This window comes from Hyperoodon ampullatus, assembly GCF_949752795.1.
Source record: "Hyperoodon ampullatus genome assembly, chromosome: 1".
Classification (NCBI taxonomy): Eukaryota; Metazoa; Chordata; class Mammalia; order Artiodactyla; family Ziphiidae; genus Hyperoodon; species Hyperoodon ampullatus.
Genome location: NC_136914.1, coordinates 95,131,223 through 95,150,538, shown reverse-complemented (window position 1 = coordinate 95,150,538; position 19,316 = coordinate 95,131,223). Strand labels below are relative to the sequence as shown.

Sequence of the window (19,316 nt, the reverse complement as noted above, 5' to 3'; positions counted from 1 at the left end):
AGGACGGAATTTTCTCTTTAGAATTAATTAGGAGGACCTCAAGGCACCAGGACCTAGGGCTGTGCAAATACACTCTTTACAAGGAACACCACCAGTTCAGTTTCTGAACATTATTTTAGAGCCTATAAAACATGCTGCTTTTCCCTAGCTTCGTTTCTTTCTTTACCTCATATAAAAAATAAATAAATAAAAAGGGCAAGAGAAAAGCCAATAACTGGCAGTAGGAATGGATAAGAGTCACTGTTTACTTAATAATCTGTGGACAGTCGCTCCAGGCCTTGGCTTTCCTTTTGGCCAAAGCCAGCCAGGCTGGTTCTGTTGACACGGGGGCAGCGTCTGGGGTAGAGAATCTCTTTGTGACTTCTTTCACCAGTGGTGCTGGGGGAGCCGAATCAGAGATCTCCACTAGATTGCATTTTGAAGGAAAAGGAGAAAGGAATAAGTCAGAGCCATATTTTGATTTAGCAGAAGTATGAGATTCAGAAAGGAAAACCCAGTGAAACACTGGGTATCTTTGGCGAGAAGAATTAGAGAAAGAAAGCTACGTGATCATAACTGTTACATACAGAATTACGGTGATCACAGTGCAGTCGATTCTAATTTCAGAGAATTTCTAGAAACCTAATTTTCTCTGTGCACAGAAGCTATGCCTGTGTGATAATAATAAGAGGTAAATTCTGTGATTCTAGGCATACAACCAGTCAATTTCATGAAGAAAAAGCTTAAACCAAGTAGTTTGAAGTTTGAACCTGCTAGCTGGTGAGGTTAAAAGCTACCTCCTCTACCAAGCATGCCCTGGGTCTCTCCTCCTTCTGAGGCCCATGGATCCTGCCAGCTCTTATCACTCAGACTCGTCTAACAATTCCTTTGCATCCTATCACTATTTATCAGACCTTAGAGGCTTTGTGTGGTGAGCATTCCCATCTTATCTTTGGGTCTTATTGTAGGCAATGGCCTACAAAATACTGAAAAGACAAAAACTTCAGAAGAAGGCTTGCTTTATTAAGGTGGAGCCAGCTCTGAATTGCATTAACCCTTTGGTGCTTCTAAGAAATCAGGCAGACAGGTTGATCTCTTTGACTTTGGAGCTTTCACTATTCTGCAAGAATTCTCTCTTGACACACACCAATATGATGTTTAGAATCCTTAATTCCTGGGTATAAGATCAAACGAAATAATGCCCTTGGAGGTTCTTGAGAAAATGCTCCAAAGTGGTTTTCAAATATAAAGTTTTTTTCTCCTCACCAAATAGTAAATATAGCTTTAATAGTGAGACCTCTTTACATTTCCAGACCTCAGCTAGCAGGTATCCAAGGCATAAAAAATCTTGGGTCCGGAAGTTGGGTGTCCTCCGAGGAACAGGGCTGCCTAGTGGGAAAACAGATGCCCTAATAACCCCTGAGAGGAAGTTCTTTCAGACTCTCCATCCTCCAAGTGATATGTAACACGGAAATAGTTACAAACATTATTGGATCATTTTATCTTTTAACAGAATAAAGAGTTGTTTTTTTTAATGTGCATGTGTCTCCTGTGTGTCATGAACATATAAACACTGCTGTTGTTAATTAACATCAAGGACTTAGAGCACAACAACCTTGCTCTGTAAAGTCACACCTGGGTCAGAAATTTGCTGTCTGAAATCACATCAGTGAGAAGGGACCAGGGACCACCCCACTTTTGCCTGGAGCATCTGAGCCACTTAGATGACCATGATTCAGAGAAACAATTTCCATTTCCAACTGGAGCACAGTTCCAGGTAGGGGTTTTCCAATACATCTTCCTCACATTTACCTTAAGTTTGTGGTGTCAAAGGAAACAGGCTCCTGAGTCCACTTTTCAGCTCAGGCTTGATATCAACTACTTTGCTTTGAGTCACTGCTTCATTTAAATTTTACCTAAAATTCACCCGTTCCCCTGAATCCTAATATAATCTTATCTCTTGTTTTGTTTAGAAGGTTCTTGTGGTGTGCAGTCTTCCTTGCTGCAGGAAGTTAATAAACCTAATTTTGTTGGACTACAGGCAGTGGAGTTGGAGAGGGCTCATATCACCTTGTTAAAGGTTCAGGAATTTAATGAGTCACTTGATATCACATTAGTGGCTTGAAATTAGCCATGGTTGGGAGTATTTACACCACAGCAACTACTACAAATCAGAGGTCTCTCCACTCCCTGAAGAACTGATTGTTAAAAGTTTATCATCACACCACTGATTGTGGGTGAGTTTCTGATGATCTTTATCAGGCGAGCTTTATCATTGTCAGAGTTGATGAATGGGGCTGTGAGACAGCTTGTGCTCTGAAATGCCTAAAATGCTGTGCTAGTTATGACACTAGAGGAAATAAAACGCACCCTAAGAAGAAAAACCTTTAAGTACGGTTAAACAGAAATGGACCTGTTCTCTACCTGTCACAGATGTAGGAAGAGTGTTGGCCTTTTTCAGCTGTTCTCGGCGCTCGAGCCTGGACGCTGCTGTCTCTGGCTTCTTCTCTTCTGGCTGAGCGGTGGACTTGTGCAGGGAACCAGCTCTGCTGACACTGCTGCTTCCAGGCTGCGGGCTGACGCTGACCTGGGAGGACAGAGAAAGTCAGGGGGAGACTGACCATGCAAGGCAAGGCCTTGGAGGCTTCCACTGGCCAGCCCCCGTTCTCTGCTCCCAGAGGAGGGGCCAGACTGCACGGGGGAGCAGTGTGTGCTCAACCACGGAGCCGCTCAGTGCAAATGTCCCAAAGAGGGGATGCTACATACTTTCCCAGAAGAGCCCTTCAAATTAACTATACCGTCAGGGCCACAGAGCAAGATTCCTAATTTCCTCTCAACTCACTGCTCAAATAAAATGCTTTTTGTATTTCTCATATAACCTATGTGAGCGGATTCTGCCAAATCAGGCTAACCTAAGAGCATAAGGAAACCAAATTTCTAACCTAAAACACCTCCTTGTCTTAACAGTGGTCAGCTTATTTATTGCTCTACTGTCTAAGTATTCTCCACCACTCTAAGCTAGCCTTGTTTTGTTATTGTTGTCTTAAAGTCCTCTGAACTAAAAGAGCCAAGCTCAGGAATTCCCTGGCGGTCCAGTGATTAGGACTTGGCCCTTTCACTGCCGGGGCCCAGGTTCAGTCCATGGTTGGGGAACTAAGATCCCACAAGCTGTGCAGCGCAGCCAAAAAAAGAGCCAAGCTCAGGAAAACAAAGTTAAAGCTGAAGACTAAGCTACTTACGTTTTCTTTGGAGAGCTTTTCTGCCTGTTTGGCCTCCCTGGCTTGCTTCCTCTCCTCTCGAGTCGCTTGCTGCTCCCGAAACCCCTTCTGCTTTTGCAGTGCCAACGTTATCCACAGTGGCTGCGCGGTTTCAACTTTCTCCGCAAGTTTGGAGCCGTCTAAAGAGTGTCTGCTCTGAAGCGTCGGCTTTTCTGTGGGAAAAAAGACTGTGATACTGTGATGTACAGTAAGAAATACATATTTGGTCTTTGTCCCTGTTTCTGGCACAGAACTAAAACCCTTGCAGTTTCCTAAGTGATGAAAGCATAAAGGTGTCTTCTGTTCTGCTAATAAGGTAACTTTTGGAAAGCACCTAAAGATGGAGGTTGGTTGCCAATAGAACCAATCTTGTGATTAGAGGGCTAGAACTTTTAGTCCCACCCCCAAGCTCTCGGGGAGGGGCGAAGGGTTGGAGGCCGAGTTCAATCACCCATGGCCAATGATTTAATTGATCACGACTATGTGATGAAGCCTCCATAAAAAGCCAAAAGGACTGGTAAGGAGAGCTTCTGAGTTGGGAACACATGGAGGTGCTGGGAGAGTGACTAGCTCCAAGAGCATGGAAGCTCTATGCCCCTTTCCCCATTCATCTCTTCCATCTGGCTGTTCCTGAGCTCTATTCTTTATATATAAAGTTATATATATATATAAACTAGTAAGCAAAGTGGTTCCCTGAGCCCCTCTAGCAAATTAATTGAGCAACGTAAATTTGCAATTGACATCTGATTAGATGGGGGCAGTCTGGTAGGACTGAGCCCATAAACTGCAATCTGATGCTATCTCCAGGTAGAAAGTCAGGACTGAGAGAAGTGAGTTGAATTGACACCAGCTGGTGTCAGAGAATTGTTTGGAGGTGTGGGCATCCACCCCCCACATCTCCCCAACAGAGTCAGTAAAAAATCAGATGTGCATTGAAACTAACTACTCACTTGTCTCAGTCCCTCATCCCCTAAAACTTGTGACAGTCATCAGGCCAAGAAATAGTCAACTATCCCTTTCTAACACAAACACGGTGCCAATACCTGAGTGACTGCACTGGGTGGGAAAGTAATATCTTCGATCAGTGGAAAAAAAACAGGAGCATGTGTCTCCCCTCAAAATGGAAGAAAAAATAGTCTCAAGTGTCAAAAAACCTCAGGCCTACAGAGGACCCAGGTAGTTATTTGATTCATTGTCCTGCTTTTATCTATTGCTTTTAAAAATTTTTTTCAGTGGAAACTTCTCCATGTCCCCACCCACCCCCCTCCATCCAAACAAGTGGAATCCCAACGTATGAAAGAGGAAAAGGGGACACTGCAGCCTAATGGGGCTGCTGAGGGCACCAGGACCCTGAGGAACACAGTGGGAAGCTGCGATTTTGGTCCAATGCCCTCATTTTTGTTGTTTTAAATTTTTATTTATTTACTTATTTACTGGCACACTGGGTGGCGTGTGAAACTTCCACAACCAGGGATGGAACCCGTGCCCCCTGCAGTGGAAGCACGGAGTCTTAACCACTGGACCGCCAGGGAAGTCCCCAATGCCCTCATTTGATAGATTTGAGTACTTGGGTCCATAACCATCAATTGCAGTGACCACGGTCACCCAGCAGTTAGCGCACGGGCTGAAGCCTGAGCCTAGGACTTCTGACTTCCAGTCTGTGCTTTTATTGTGGTGGACTGTCTTGCCTATGCAACTGGGGGCAACAAACTTCCCAGGTAGATGGGGTCAAACACTGAGTAGTAACTGGGCTCTGGAATTGAGCAGACCTGGGTTTGACCTTACGTGACCTTAGAAAAGCTACTTAACCTCTCCAAGCTTTCATTTTCTAATCCATAACATGGAGATGAGAATGGCACATGCCTCATCAGGCTGATGTGAAGATTAAAAGAGGTCCTCGGTATGAAAACATTTAGAATAGCGCTTGGCATGTAGTAACCACTCTACAAAAGGGAGTGTTCTTGTTATTCATGTCTGTGAGACAATGATCCCCACTCCCCTTCTACTCCCCAAGTAAAAATTATGCGCTTTTAGAGGTAACCGTTCTGGCATTGGCATTGAATCCTTTACTATCTCCAAGGGAAAGGGCCCATTCTAGTCCTGTTCTTTGAAACCAAACAGAAGTCTACACTTTGATCCAGACCTTACCAAACAGGGCTTTCAGTTAAGTGAACTTCATATTGAGGAGAAAGAACCAAAATAAGTTCGAATTGGGAATTCAAGCACAAAAATTCAGGCAGATCCTTAATTTTCTACAACTCTTAGATCTATAATACTGTACAAAGAATTCATATAATGAGCCTTGCGAATTGTAATATTCCTAACCAAGTAAGGATTCAGTTATGATCTAACATAGGAAAGAAAACTGACACATTTCAGAAGTATTTTTTTAAAAAACTAAAACTGAAACTGAATGGAGTTTTTGATTCGGTAACCAGAAAATCAAAAAATATTTACCACTTCGAGCATTCTACTTAACTGAGAAGCTTTACGTACATTGGAACGAAATGAGTTTCACTTTTTTTTTTTTTTTTTTTTTTTTTGCATTACACGGGCTTCTCACTGCTGTGGCCTCTCCCGTTGCGGAGCACAGGCTGTGGACGCGCAGGCCCAGCAGCCATGGCTCACGGGCCTAGCCGCTCCGCAGCATGTGGGATCTTCCCAGACCGGGGCACGAACCCGTGTCCCCTGCATTGGCAGGCGGACTCTCAACCACTGCGCCACCAGGGAAGCCCGAGTTTCACCTTTTTACTCAAGGGCTGTGTAGCACCTGTGTGTAAAACGGCTGAAAACCAAATTCCTCAGATCTAAGTGATTTCCATTTAAAGCAATTATGTAAAAGAGAGTCTCACCTGAACTTGCTTGGGAAGGTCATTCAAGCAACAGGCCAGTTTCCTGCCAACAACTTTGACTGGGTTTATCACAAGGGTTGAAATACCTTTAAAGCATAATTGCCTAAACTTACAGTTGACTAAAATAATTTGAAAAGATAAATCTCTAGCCAGATTTTTATCTTCTTAGATCTGTAGTTTGAATAGTACATCCTGGAGTTATGGACCAGACTCTTTGAAAGGCTGTAACATAATATGTATTAAGGGCCTAACAGGTCTGGATTGTAGTTGGGGGATCAATAAACAGAAAACAGGATGTTAAAATGGGACTCATGCCTGAGTTTCAGCCAGGGATGCCCCAAAAGGTCATAACAAATAATTAATGGCACTTACTCCCGTGTTCAGAAGTGATGTGCTTGATCACCTACTCAGGACTAGCCAACGAGGTGACCAGAACAGCCACCTCAAGGTCCTAGGAAAATCAGAGCTGAGGCAGAAGCAGCCAGAATAGAGAATTTCTTTGAAAAACACTGTTGGAGCATGGTGTGTTCCCACGTCCTCTCCCCAGCAGAGAAAAGGGGGCTAAGCCAAGTGAGAGGATCTCTAATGAGACCACTCAGACAAACGCCTGGAGTCTGTGGGGCACAGACTTGAGGTTCTATTCACACCAGGAAAAGTCCAAAGGCAAGGACAGTGGCTGCCAGGGGCCTGGAGAAGAGGCGTTTGTGCTGGGAAGACATCTGTTATTGAGTGATGCTTGAGGTTCAGGTGCTAGCCATGTGGATGGGAGAGAGAGGGGCAGTCTGGAGGGGAACCAGGGACCCAGGGCTGCCTGGGGGAGGCACCACTGAAGTAAGGGAATTGCAGGAGGAGAAAGAGCCCAGGTGGCACATGAGGGGTCTGAGGAACACACAGAAGAATCAGTACTGAACATCCCCCAAGAGCAGTGAACGTTGCTGCCTCACCTCTCTCCCTTCCTTCGCTCCAGCTATGGAGCCTGTTTCTGGGCCAGGAGGAAGGGCAGAAGTCGACCATGCCTGCATCCCCACTTTAGGCGTTTCAGCCCAAAGCAGGCCAAATTAGGAGGGAGACACTTAGTTTGAAATACTGTTTGATTACGACACTGGAGGCAGCATATTAATTACTAACATGAGATAGTTGTTACTAAAGGTGCCTAGAGGACTTTTTACTATCAAAAAGTAACTGAAAAGATAGAAAGAACTCCAACTCAACAACAACTAAAAAACCCAATTAAAAAATGGGCAAGGAATAGCCCGGAGATGGAAACAACCTAAGTGTCCATCATCGGATGAATGGATAAAGAAGATGTGGCACATATATACAATGGAATATTACTCAGCCATAAAAAGAAATGAAATTGAGCTATTTGTAATGAGGTGGATGGACCTAAAGTCTGTCATACAGAGTGAAGTAAGTCAGAAAGAGAAAGACAAATACTGTATGCTGACACATATATATGGAATTTAAGAAAAAAAATGTCATGAAGAACATAAGGGTAAGACAGGAATAAAGACACAGACCTACTAGAGAATGGACTTGAGGATATGGGGAGGGGGAAGGGTAAGCTGTGACAAAGTGAAAGAGCGGCATGGACATATATACACTACCAAACGTAAGGTAGATAGCTAGTGGGAAGCAGCCGCATAGCACAGGGAGATCAGCTCGGTGCTTTGTGACCGCCTGGAGGGGTGGGATAGGGAGGGTGGGAGGGAGACGCAAAAGGGAGGGGATATGGGAACATATGTATATGTATAACTGATTAAATTTGTTATAAAGCAAAAAAAAAAAAAGGTTCTGAAGAACCTAGGGGCAGGATAGGAATAAAGACACAGATGTAGAGAATGGACTTGAGGACACGGGGAGTGGGAAGGGTAAGCTGGGATGAAGTGAGAGAGTGGCATGGACATGTATACACTACCAAATGTGAAATAGATAGCTAGTGGGAAGCAGCCGCATAGCACAGGGAGATCAGCTCGGTGCTTTGTTACCACCTAGAGGGGTGGGATAGGGAGGGTGGGAGGGAGACACAAGAGGGAGGAGATATGGTGATATATGTATATATATAGCTGATTCACTTTTTAATAAAGCATGAGCTAACACACAAAAAATAAATAAAATAAAATAAAATATTCTTTTCCAAAAAAAAAAAAATGGGCAAGGGACTTAAACGGACATTTCTCCTAAAAAGACATACAAATGACCAACAGCGTATGAAAAGGTGCTCATCATTCATCATCAGGGAAATGCAATCAAAACCACAATGAGGTATCACCTCACATCTGTGAGAATGGCGTGTGTGTGTGTGTGTGTGTGTGTGTATGTGTGTGTGTGTGTGTGTGTGTGTGTGTATGTGTGTGTGTGTGTGTGTGTGTGTGTGTGTGTGTTTATCTCCCAGAAAATAACAAGCATGAATGTGGAGAAATTAGAACGCTTGAGTGATGCTGGTGGGATATAAAATGGTGCAGCCACTATGGAAACAGTAGGGTGGTTCCTCAAAAAATTAAAAATAGAATTACCATATGATCCAGCAATTCCACTTCTGGGTATTTATCCAAAAGAATTGAAAACAGGATCTAGAAAAGATATTTGCACATCCACGTTCATAGCAGTGCTATTCACGAAAACCAAGAGGTGGAAGCAACCCAAATGTCCATCAACAGATGAATGAGTAAACAAAATGTGGTGTATACATACAATGGGATATTATTCAGCCTTAAAAAGGAAGGAAATTCTAATAGATAACTAATGAGAACCTATTGTATAGCACAAGGAACTCTACTCAGTGCTCTGTGGTGCCCTAACTGGGAAGGAAACCCAAAAAAGAGGGGATACAGGTATACATATAGCTGATTCACTTTGCTGTACAGCAGAAACTAACACAACATTCTAAAGCAACTATATGCCAATAAAAATTAATTTAAAAAAGGAAATTCTGACACATGCTACAATATGGACAAACCTTAAAAACATTATGTTTAGTGGAAGAAGCCAGTCACAAAAGGACAAATACTGCATGATTCCACATATATGAGGTATCTAGAGTAGTCAGATTCATAGAGACAGAAAGTGAAACAGTGGCTGCCAGGGGCTGGGGGAGATGAAAATGGGAATTGATTAATGGATATAGAGTTTCAGTCTTGCAAGACGAAAAAGTTCTGGAAATTGGTTGTACAACAATGTGAATGTAGCATTACTGAACTATACACTGAGAAATGGTTAAGATAGTAAATTTTACATTATGTATTTTTTACCACAATAAAAAAAACTTGTAAAAGTGACTGAAAGAATTATGCCCAAGATATTATCCAAGAGATGGGGGGGAAAATGAGCAAAACAGCCAAATAAAAAAAATGTAAACAAAACAAGGTTTTGCTAAATTCTATGGAATTTTTGAACAATTTTTGAACAAATATATGACTATGGTCATTCAGTCCAAGAAGTAACATTAGGAACATTTATGTAAAAAGTGTTTCTAGAGGCTTAATTACAGCATTTTACAAATACCAGGTGAGAATTACAGCAAGAAGTCCTAGGGTAACAAATGGGAAGATCATTTAACCCGGGAAAGAACTCCTCATCCAGGTTTTACCACTGTGAGGAACAGGCAAGTCACCTAACTTTTTGGATGTTGATGTCCTCATCTGTAAAATGGAGCCAGGACAATCCACACGTGCTGTGCGATTAAATGAGATGGTGTAAACAAAAGCAGTTTGTAAGCAATTAAGCACAAAGGATGACTGTTGTTGAAATTTTCCAGAACAGTAAAATCCCTAACTTCAGTCAAGGTTTTAAAAGACAGAGAAGTTCTTTGTTAATTGCATAATTTTTTAATGGGGGAGTTCAAAGTGTCTAATTAAAATTTTATTTTGTGACAATGCTTAAACCTATTCTCTTTCATTCTAAACTCACTGGATGAGGAGAACCACAGCCAGCCCACTCAAGTTCCCCCCTCTAGGTTCTGGGGAGATGAGCAAGTGCCTCCTGGCATCTAATCACTGCTCCTGTAGGTCACTTCTTGGAGAAAGGACCACTTAGTATCTGTTCTACCCACTGGAAGGAGGTGAGAATCTCAGAATGAGATGATATCTGGCGATATCTATAATCAAAGCATTGGAGGACAGACACTGGGGGATTATCATTGCTATTTCCGTTCCCGCTGGAGTGGGTTCAATCAATGCCTTCCCAGGGCCTTGGCCCATGTATTGGTCCTTGCTGACCTCCACCTAGGGAATGGAGACCTCTTTCTAAATCGGTGTCTCCAAAAAAAAGTGTGTGTGTGCCTTAAAGGATGTGCAAGGCAATTCACTGAGAGTGAAGAAAGAAAAGATTAAAATTTCTATTTATCTATTTTAAAATCTAGAAATAATAGAATCGAGCTTTTCTAATACTGAGTACCCAGATGCAGACAACCTCACTCAGCCCATGTATCAGAAGGCCGTGTATAACAAATGGTATGTTTAAGGACTCTGGAGGCAGGGAGGGATTGAGATGTCAGAGTAGGAAGATGTAGAGCTCTCACCTCCTGCCACAAACACATTAAAAATACATCTACATGCAGAACACTTTTCATGGAACACTAGCTGGAAACCGGCAGAAGAACTCCTATACAACCGAAGCTGCAAGAAAGATTTCCACATGACTGGGTAGGATGGACAAAAAGGCATAGGGTTGGGACCCCTGCCCCTGAGAGGGATCTGAAAGGAAGAGCAGGTCTGTATGGGCGGACCCTTGCCCTGGGGAGCCAGCAGGTTGAGCCACAGACTGGGCATCCCAATCCTAGCGTTGTACATGGAGGAGACAAGTCCCCTTGGCTGCCAGGAGAAACTCTGGGACAGACAGAAGGGCTGGAGAGGCCTAGACTCTACTCGTGAGGAGTGTGCATGCACTGGCTGGTCAACAATCATGGTGGAGAGAACTTTGCACTGGTGGCTGCCACCTTGCTGCACTCCCCAGTCTGAGCTGGGTGAACACCCCAGCCCCACTCACTCCACACCACCGCTTGGCGTGAAACCTGGGCCAACTGGCCCCCTGGGGAAAGACTCAGTCTGGCTACACAGAGACAGACTGGGGACCCTGGGTGTGATCCGGTGGGGTGGTGGTCACTGTCAGTGTGCGCTCAGGCGGCACTACAGAAGCATGCCGCAGTTTGTCTCCCAGCCTAGCAAGAGCTCCCCACCCGCTCCACACTGCAGCTTGGCTCTGGATCTGGGGCAGACAGGTCCTAGGAGAAAACTGCCACAGAGGCAGCCCGGATTTCTGGTGGCAGCACAGCCATCTCAATTCCTGCAGCCACAACACCCGGGTCCCCAGCCTCAGCCTACTCCACACCACAGCCTTGCACCAGATTGAGGATGAACACAACAGGGGAAGGGATGTAACCCTGGGCTGCATCTGAGCAGAGCCGTGGACGCCTACAAATGAAGTGCACAGGTCCTCTGGACGTGTGGGCCTCACTTGCTTCAGCAATCCCCTCCTTTGGGGCAGGGCATACACTAAAGGGGGACAGAGCCTGATCGAGCCCAACCCCACAAGGCTACTCCAACAACTGGGGAGCAGACCTCGCTGCTAACAGGGTGGCAAGAGCCACAGAGCAGAGAGGAAGTCCCATCTCACACCCTGCATAGGCTTTAGATCCCCCAACACCAACGACACCCTTTCTCAAGGTGATAACGGCCAGCACACCCTGAAGAAAGGCATGGCTGGCATCCATATCAAACCAGGCCTCATACCAAAGACACTGGACACACATAATCTACACAGGGGTGCTCCCACGTAAAATCACTAGAGTATCTAGAGTAGTCAGATTCATAGAGACAGAAAGTGAAACAGTGGCTGCCAGGGGCTGGGGGAGATGAAAACGGGAATTGATTAATGGATATAGAGTTTCAGTCTTGCAAGACGAAAAAGTTCTGGAAATTGGTTGTACAACAATGTGAATGTAGCATTACTGAACTATACACTGAGAAATGACCACAATAGATAATGTTTCTCCTACATGCACAGAGACAGAGAAAGTAAAATGAAAAGGCAGAGGAACTACTCCCAATTAAAAGAGCAAAAGAAACTCCCTGAAAGAACAAATAATGAAACAGAGCTCACCAGTCTACCAGACCCCAGTTCAAAAAGGTGGTAATAAAAATGCTAACTGAATTAAGAAAGACTATTAATAGAAATGCAGATCACTTTAACAGGAACTAGAAATTACAAAGATGAACCAATCAAAAATAGATAATTCAACTGCCAAGATTAAAAAAAAAAGTAATCTCGATGCAATGAACAGATGACCAAATGACACAGAAGAATAAGTGACCTGGAAGATAGAACAATGGAAACCACCCAATCAGAACATAAGACAGAAAAACAAATGAAAAAAAAAAAAAAAAAGCAACTGGGATTTCCCTGGTGGTCCAGTGGTTAAGACTCTGCACTTCAAATGCGGGGGTGGGGGCGGGGGACCTGGGTTCAATCCCTGGTTGGGGAACTAAGATGCCACATGCTGCGTGGTGTGGCAAAAAAGAAAAAAAGCAACATACAAGACCTATGGTATATATAAAACTTGCCAGCCTATGCATAATAGGGGTTCTAAAAGGAGAAGTGGGAGAGAAGGGGATTAAAAATATATTTGAAAAAACTATGGCTGAAAACTTCCCAAAATTAAAGAAGGAAACAGAAATCCAGGTACAAGAAGCTCAGAGGGTCCCAAGCAAGATGAATCCAAACAGAACCACAAGAACACATATCATAATTAAAATGGAAAAAGTTAAAGAGAGGATTCTAAAGGCAGCAAGAGAAAAACAGACTCATTTACAAGGGGATCGCCATAAGGCTATGAGCTGATTTCTCTGCAGAAATTTTGCAGGCCAGAAGGGAGTGTAATAATATATTCAAAGTCCTGAAAGGGAAAAACTTGCAACCTAGGATACTCTTCCCAGTAAGATTATCATTTAGAATAGGAGGAGAGATAAAGAATTTCTCAGACAAGCAAAAACTAAAAGAATTCAGCAATACTAAACTTACTCTAACAGAAATACTGAAGGGTCTTCTCTAAATAGAAAAGAAGCAAGAATCTGTAGGAAAGGGAAAATCGTGATAGGAAAGGCGAACCTAGAGTAAAGATTGAAGATTACCTAAATAATCCAATACTTTCACAAACAAAGAAACAAAAAAATTGTAAAAGCAATTATAACTACAATAAAGAGTAAAAGGATAAGCATGAAGATGTAAAATAGGACAGCAAATTCACAAAATGTGAGGGAGGGGAGTATAAAACTAGATCTTTTAAAATGTATTTGAATTTGAATGACTATCAGTTTAAAGCACGTAGATACAGTTATGGGTCAACATATAGGAACTCCATCATAACCACATATCAAAAACATACCATAGGGCTTCCCTGGTGGCGCAGTGCTTGAGAATCTGCCTGCCAATGCAGGGGACACGGGTTCAAGCCCTGGCCTGGGAAGATCCCACGTGCCGCAGAGCAACTGGGCCCACGAGCCACAACTACTGAGCCTGTGCGTCTGGAGCCTGTGCTCCGCAGCAAGAGAGGCCGCGATAGTGAGAGGCCCTCGCACCGCGATGAAGAGTGGCCCCCGCTTGCCGCAACTACAGAAAGCCCTTGCATAGAAACAAAGACCCAACACAGCCAAAAGTAAATATAAATAAATAAATAAATATTAAAAAAAAATACCATAGATTCATGAAAACCAAACATAAAGGAACTGAAGCATACTACAAAAGAAAATCATCAAACCACAAAAGGAAAAACAAAAAGAAGATGAACGAAAAAGAACTATAAAAATAATTGGGAAACAAGGATTAAAATGGTAATAAGTACATGCCTATCAATAATTACTTTATGTCAAATGTCAAAGGACTAAATGCTCTGATCAAAGACATAGAGTGGCTGATTGGATAAAAAAAAATAAGAACCTACAATACGCTGCCTACAGGAGATCCCCTTCAGGGCAAAAGTCATGCACAAAGTGAAGGGATGGAAAAAGATATGTCATGCAAGTGGAAACAACAAGAAAGTGGCGGGGGGCGGTGGGGGCGGAAGGTGGGTCGGTGGCAATACTCATATCAGACAAAACAGACTTTAAAACAAAGTCCATAAAGAAAGACAAAGAAGGGCATTATATAATGATAAAGGGATCAATACAAGAAGAGGATATTACACTTGTTAACATATACTCACCTAATATAGAAGCACCTAAATAAATAAAGCAAATACTAACAGACATAAGGGGAGAAATGGACAATAATACAATAACAGTAGGAGTCTAACACCCCACCGACATCAACTGTCAGACCTTCCAGACAGAAAATCAACAAGGCAAGAGGTCCTAAATGACACACTAGACCAGTTGGACTTAAATGATATCTACAGGACACTATATCCAAAAAAAGCAGCATACACATTCTTTTCAAATGCATGTAGAAAGTTCTCTAGGAAATACCACATACTAGGTCACAAAACAAGCCTCAACAATTTCAAAAGGACAGAAATTACATCAAGCGTATTTTCTGACCACAGCAGTATGTAACTAGAAATCAATTACAGAAAGCAAAATGGGAAAAGAACAATGTGGAGACTAAACAACATGCTATTAAAAAACTAATGGGTCTATGATGAAATCAAAGAAGAAATCAGAAAATACCTCAAAACAAATGAAAATGAAAACACAACAAAATCTATGGGATGCAGAAAAGACGTTCTAACATGGATGTTGACAGCAATACAGGCCTTCCTCAATAAACAAGAAAAACCTCAAATAAACAACCTGAACTACCATCTACAAGAATCAGAAAAAGAACAAGTAAAGCCCAAAGTCAGTGGAAGGAAGGAAATAATAAAGATTAGAGAGGAAATAAATAAAATAGATTTTTTTTTTTTTTTTTTTTTTTTTTGTGGTATGTGGGCCTCTCACTGTTGTGGCCTCTCCCGTTGCGGAGCACAGGCTCCGGACGCACAGGCCCCGCGGCCATGGCTCACGGGCCCAGCCGCTCCGCGGCATGTGGGATCTTCCCAGACCGGGGCACGAACCCGTTTCCCCTGCATCGGCAGGCGGACTCTCAACCACTGCGCCACCAGGGAAGCCCAATAAAATAGATTTATAAAAACTAGGAAAGATCAATAAAACCAAGAGCTTATTTTTTGAAAAGATAAACAAAAATTGACAAACCTCTAGCCAAGCTCAACAAGAAGAAAAGAGAGGACTCAAACAAAATAAGAAATGAAAGAGGAGAAATAACCAATATCACAGAAACAAAAAAATCATAAGAGAATACTATGAAAAGTTATATGCCAACTTAGAAGAAACTGGACAACTTAGAAGAAATAAAAAAATTTCTCAGCCTGCTAAGACTGAGTCGAGAAGAAACAGACAATTTGAACAGACTGAACACTAGAAGTGAAATAAAATCTGTAATTTAAAAACAAAAAAAAACTCCCTACAAAAGTCAAGGACCAGATGCCTTCACTGGAGAATTCTACAAAACATATAAAGAACTTAAACTGATCCTTCTCAAACTATTCCCCAAAAATTGAAGAGGAGGGAACACTCCCAAATTCATTCTACGAGGCCACCGTTACCCTAATACCAAAACCAGACAAAGACACTACAAAAAAATTACAGGCCAATATCTTTGATGAATATAGATGCAAAAATCCTCAACAAAGTATTAGCAAATGAATCCAATGATACATAAAAAGGATTGCACACCATGATCAAGTTGGATTCATTCCAGGGTCACAAGGATGATTCAACATACACAAAATTCAATGTGATACACCACATTAACAAAAGGAAAGACAAAAATCACATGATCATCTTAACAGACACAGAAAAAATATTTGACAAAATTCAACATCCATTCACATCAAAAACTCTCATCAAAGTAGGTATAGAGGGAACATATCTCAACGTAATAAAGGCCATTTATGACAAACCCACAACCAACATCATACTCAACAGTGAAAAGCTGAAAGCCTTCCCACTAAATTCAGGAACAAGACAAGACTCTCACCACTTCTATTCAACATAGCATTGGAAGTACTAGCCACAGCAATCAGACCAGAAAAAGAAGTAAAAGGTATCCAACTTGGAAGGGAAGAGGTAAAACTGTCACTATTTACAGATGACATGATACTCAATATAGAGAACCCTAAAGTCTCCATACAAAAAATATTAGAACTAATAAATGAATTCAGCAAGGTAGCAGGATACATGATTAATAAATAGAAACCTGTTGTGTTTCTATACACTAACAATAAACTACCAGAAAAAGTTTTTAAAAATCCTATTTAAAAATCACATCGAAAAACTAAAATACCTAGAAATAAACTTAACCAAAGAGATGAAAGACCTATATGTTGAAAAGTATAAAACATTGATAAAGGAAACTGAAGATGATTCAAAGAAATGGAAAGATATCTCACACTCTTCGAGTGGAAGAATTAATGTTGTTAAAAATGGCCATACTACCCAAAGCAATCTACAGATTTAATGCAATCCCTATCAAAATACCCATGACATTTTCCACAGAACTAGAACAAATAATCCTAAAATTTATATGGAACCATAAAAGACCCAGAATTGCCAAAGCAATCCTGAGAAAAAAGAAGAAAGCTGGAGGTATAACCTTTCCAGACTTCAGACTATACTACAAAGCTACAGTAATCAAAACAACATGATATTAGTACAAAGAGAGACATAGGGCTTCCCTGGTGGCGCAGTGGTTGAGAGTCTGCCTGCCGATGCAGGGGATGCGGGTTCGTGCCCCGGTCCAGGAGGATCCCACATGCCACGGAGCGGCTGGGCCCGTGGGCCGTGGCCACTGAGCCTGCGTGTCCGGAGCCTGTGCTCCGCAGCGGAAGAGGCCACAACAGTGAGAGGCCCGTGTAAAAAAAAAAAGAAAAAGAAAAAGAGAGACATAAATCAATGGAACAGAATAGAGAGCCCAGAAATAAACCCACACACCTACAGTCAATTAATCTACAACAAAGGAGGCAAGAATATACAACGAAGAAAAGACAGTCTCTTCAGCAAGTGGTGTTGGGAAAGGTGGACAGCTACATGTAAAGAAACTAGAACATTCCTTCACACCATACACAAAAATAAACTCAAAATGGTTTAAAGATCTAAATATAAGAAATGATACCACAAAACTCCTAGAAGAGAACACAGGTGAAACATTCTTGACGTAAATTGTAGTAATATTTTCTTAGATCAGTCTCCTGATACAAAAGATATAAAAACAGAAATAAGCAAATGTAACCCAATCAAACTTAAAAGCTTTTGCACAGGGAAGGAAACCATCAACAAAATGAAAAGTCAGCCTATGGAATGGGAGAAAATATTTGCAAACAATGCAAACAATAAGGGGTTAATATGCAAAATATACAAACAGCGCATATGACTCAGTATCAAAACGGCAAACAGGGACTTCCCTGGCTGTCCAGTGGTTAAGATGCCATGCTTCCACTGCAGGGGGCGCAGGTTCGATCCCTCGTTAGGGAACTAAGATCCTGCATGCCGCGTGGTGCGGCCAAAAAATAGAAGGAAAAAAGAAAAGACAAACAACCCAATCAAAAAATGCGCAAAAGACCTAAATAGACATTTTTCCAAAGAAGATATACAGATGGCTAACAGGCACATGAAAAGATGCTCAATAATGCTAATTATTAGAGAAATGCAAATCAAAACCACAATGAGGTGTCACCTCACACAGGTTGGAATGGCTGTCATCAAAAAGTCTACAGATGATAAATACTGGAGAAGATGTGGAGAAAAGGGAACCTTCCTACACTGTTGGTGGGAATGTAAAATGGTGCAATCACAATGGAGAACAGTATGGAGGTTCCTTAAAAAACTAAACATAGAACTACCACGTGATCCAGCAATTCCTCTCCTGTATGTATATGTGGTGGGAAAAATGAAAACTCTGATTCAAAAAGATACACGTACCTCAGTGTTCACAGCAGCACTATTTACAACAGTCCAGACATGGAAGCAACCCAAATGCCCATCAACAGATAACTGACCGGGCTTCGCTGGTGGCACAGTGGTTAAGAATCCTCCTGCCAATGCAGGGGACATGGGTTCGAGCCCTGGTCCGGGAAGATCCCACATGCCGCGGAGCAACTAAGCCCGTGCGCCACAACTACTGAGCCTGCGCTCTAGAGCCCGCGAGCCACAACTACTGAAGCCCGCGCACCTAGAGCCCGATGCTCTGCACCAAGAGAAGCCACTGCAGTGAGAAGCCCGCACACCGCAACGAGGAGCAGCCCCCACTCGCCACAACTAGAGATAACCCGCGTGCAGCAACGAAGACCCAACACAGCCAAAAATAAAATAAGTAAAATAAAAATAAAGATTAAAAAAAAACCCCCACAGATAATTGACTTAAGATGTGATATATATATGTGTGTGTGTATACATAGTGGGATACTCAGCCATAAAAATGAATGAAATATTGCCTTTTGCAGCAACATGGATGGACCTAGAGAATATTATGCTTAGTGAAAAAAGTCAGAGAAAGACAAATACTATATGATATCACATGCGGAATCTAAAAAATAATACAAATGACTGTATACAAAACAGAAACAGATTCACAGACATAGAAAACAAACTTATGGTTACCAAAGAGGACAGGGAAGAGGGAGGGACAAATCAGGAGTAGGGGATTAACAGATACAAACTTCTACACATAAAATATATAAGCAACAAGGGAATTATTCCCAATATCCTGTAACAACCTATAATGGAATATAACCTGCAAAAAAAACGCACAAAAAAGGAATCACTATGCTGTACACCTGAAACTAACACAGTATTGTAAATGAACTACACTTCAATTTTTAAAAATTGGAAATAAAGACAGACAGACAGACTCTGAGGGGAAGCTGGGAGCGCTGTGATGCGATGCAGGGAGAGGACTTGCATTCTTGTCCTCATTTGTTTTGCTTAATTGTATTGTGAGTTTCAGCAGTTCAGTGATTTTATGGCATATCATATCTTCTCTGAACCAGATGATCTGTTATGAAATGGACAAATGGTGTAAAGAAATTCCAGTAAACAAAGCACAGATTGGGATATACTACTAATAATGCAAGCATAACAACACAGCAGAGCTGTCACGCTCTTTTTGCCTGATACTTGGTGAAGAAGTCAGATCTGACAAGAAGGTGCCCAGAGAAAATAAAAAGCAGCACCATGATTTG

General features: G+C 42.1%; 1 protein-coding gene across 1 annotated transcript in view; it reads right to left on the bottom strand.

Moving 5' to 3' along the window:
- Positions 1 to 244: 244 nt before the first annotated feature.
- The window catches only part of CRACD (capping protein inhibiting regulator of actin dynamics), a gene marked incomplete at its 3' end in the record, with an annotated part of 29,758 nt that continues 10,686 nt past the window's right edge, over positions 245 to 19,316 (bottom strand). Inside the window, exons 5-7 of the mRNA XM_079715339.1 lie at positions 3,219 to 3,409; positions 2,404 to 2,566; positions 245 to 405 (exon numbers count right to left, since the gene is read on the bottom strand). Of these exons, the coding sequence (XP_079571465.1) occupies positions 245 to 405; positions 2,404 to 2,566; positions 3,219 to 3,409 (515 nt within the window). The remainder of the gene's footprint in view (positions 406 to 2,403; positions 2,567 to 3,218; positions 3,410 to 19,316) is intronic.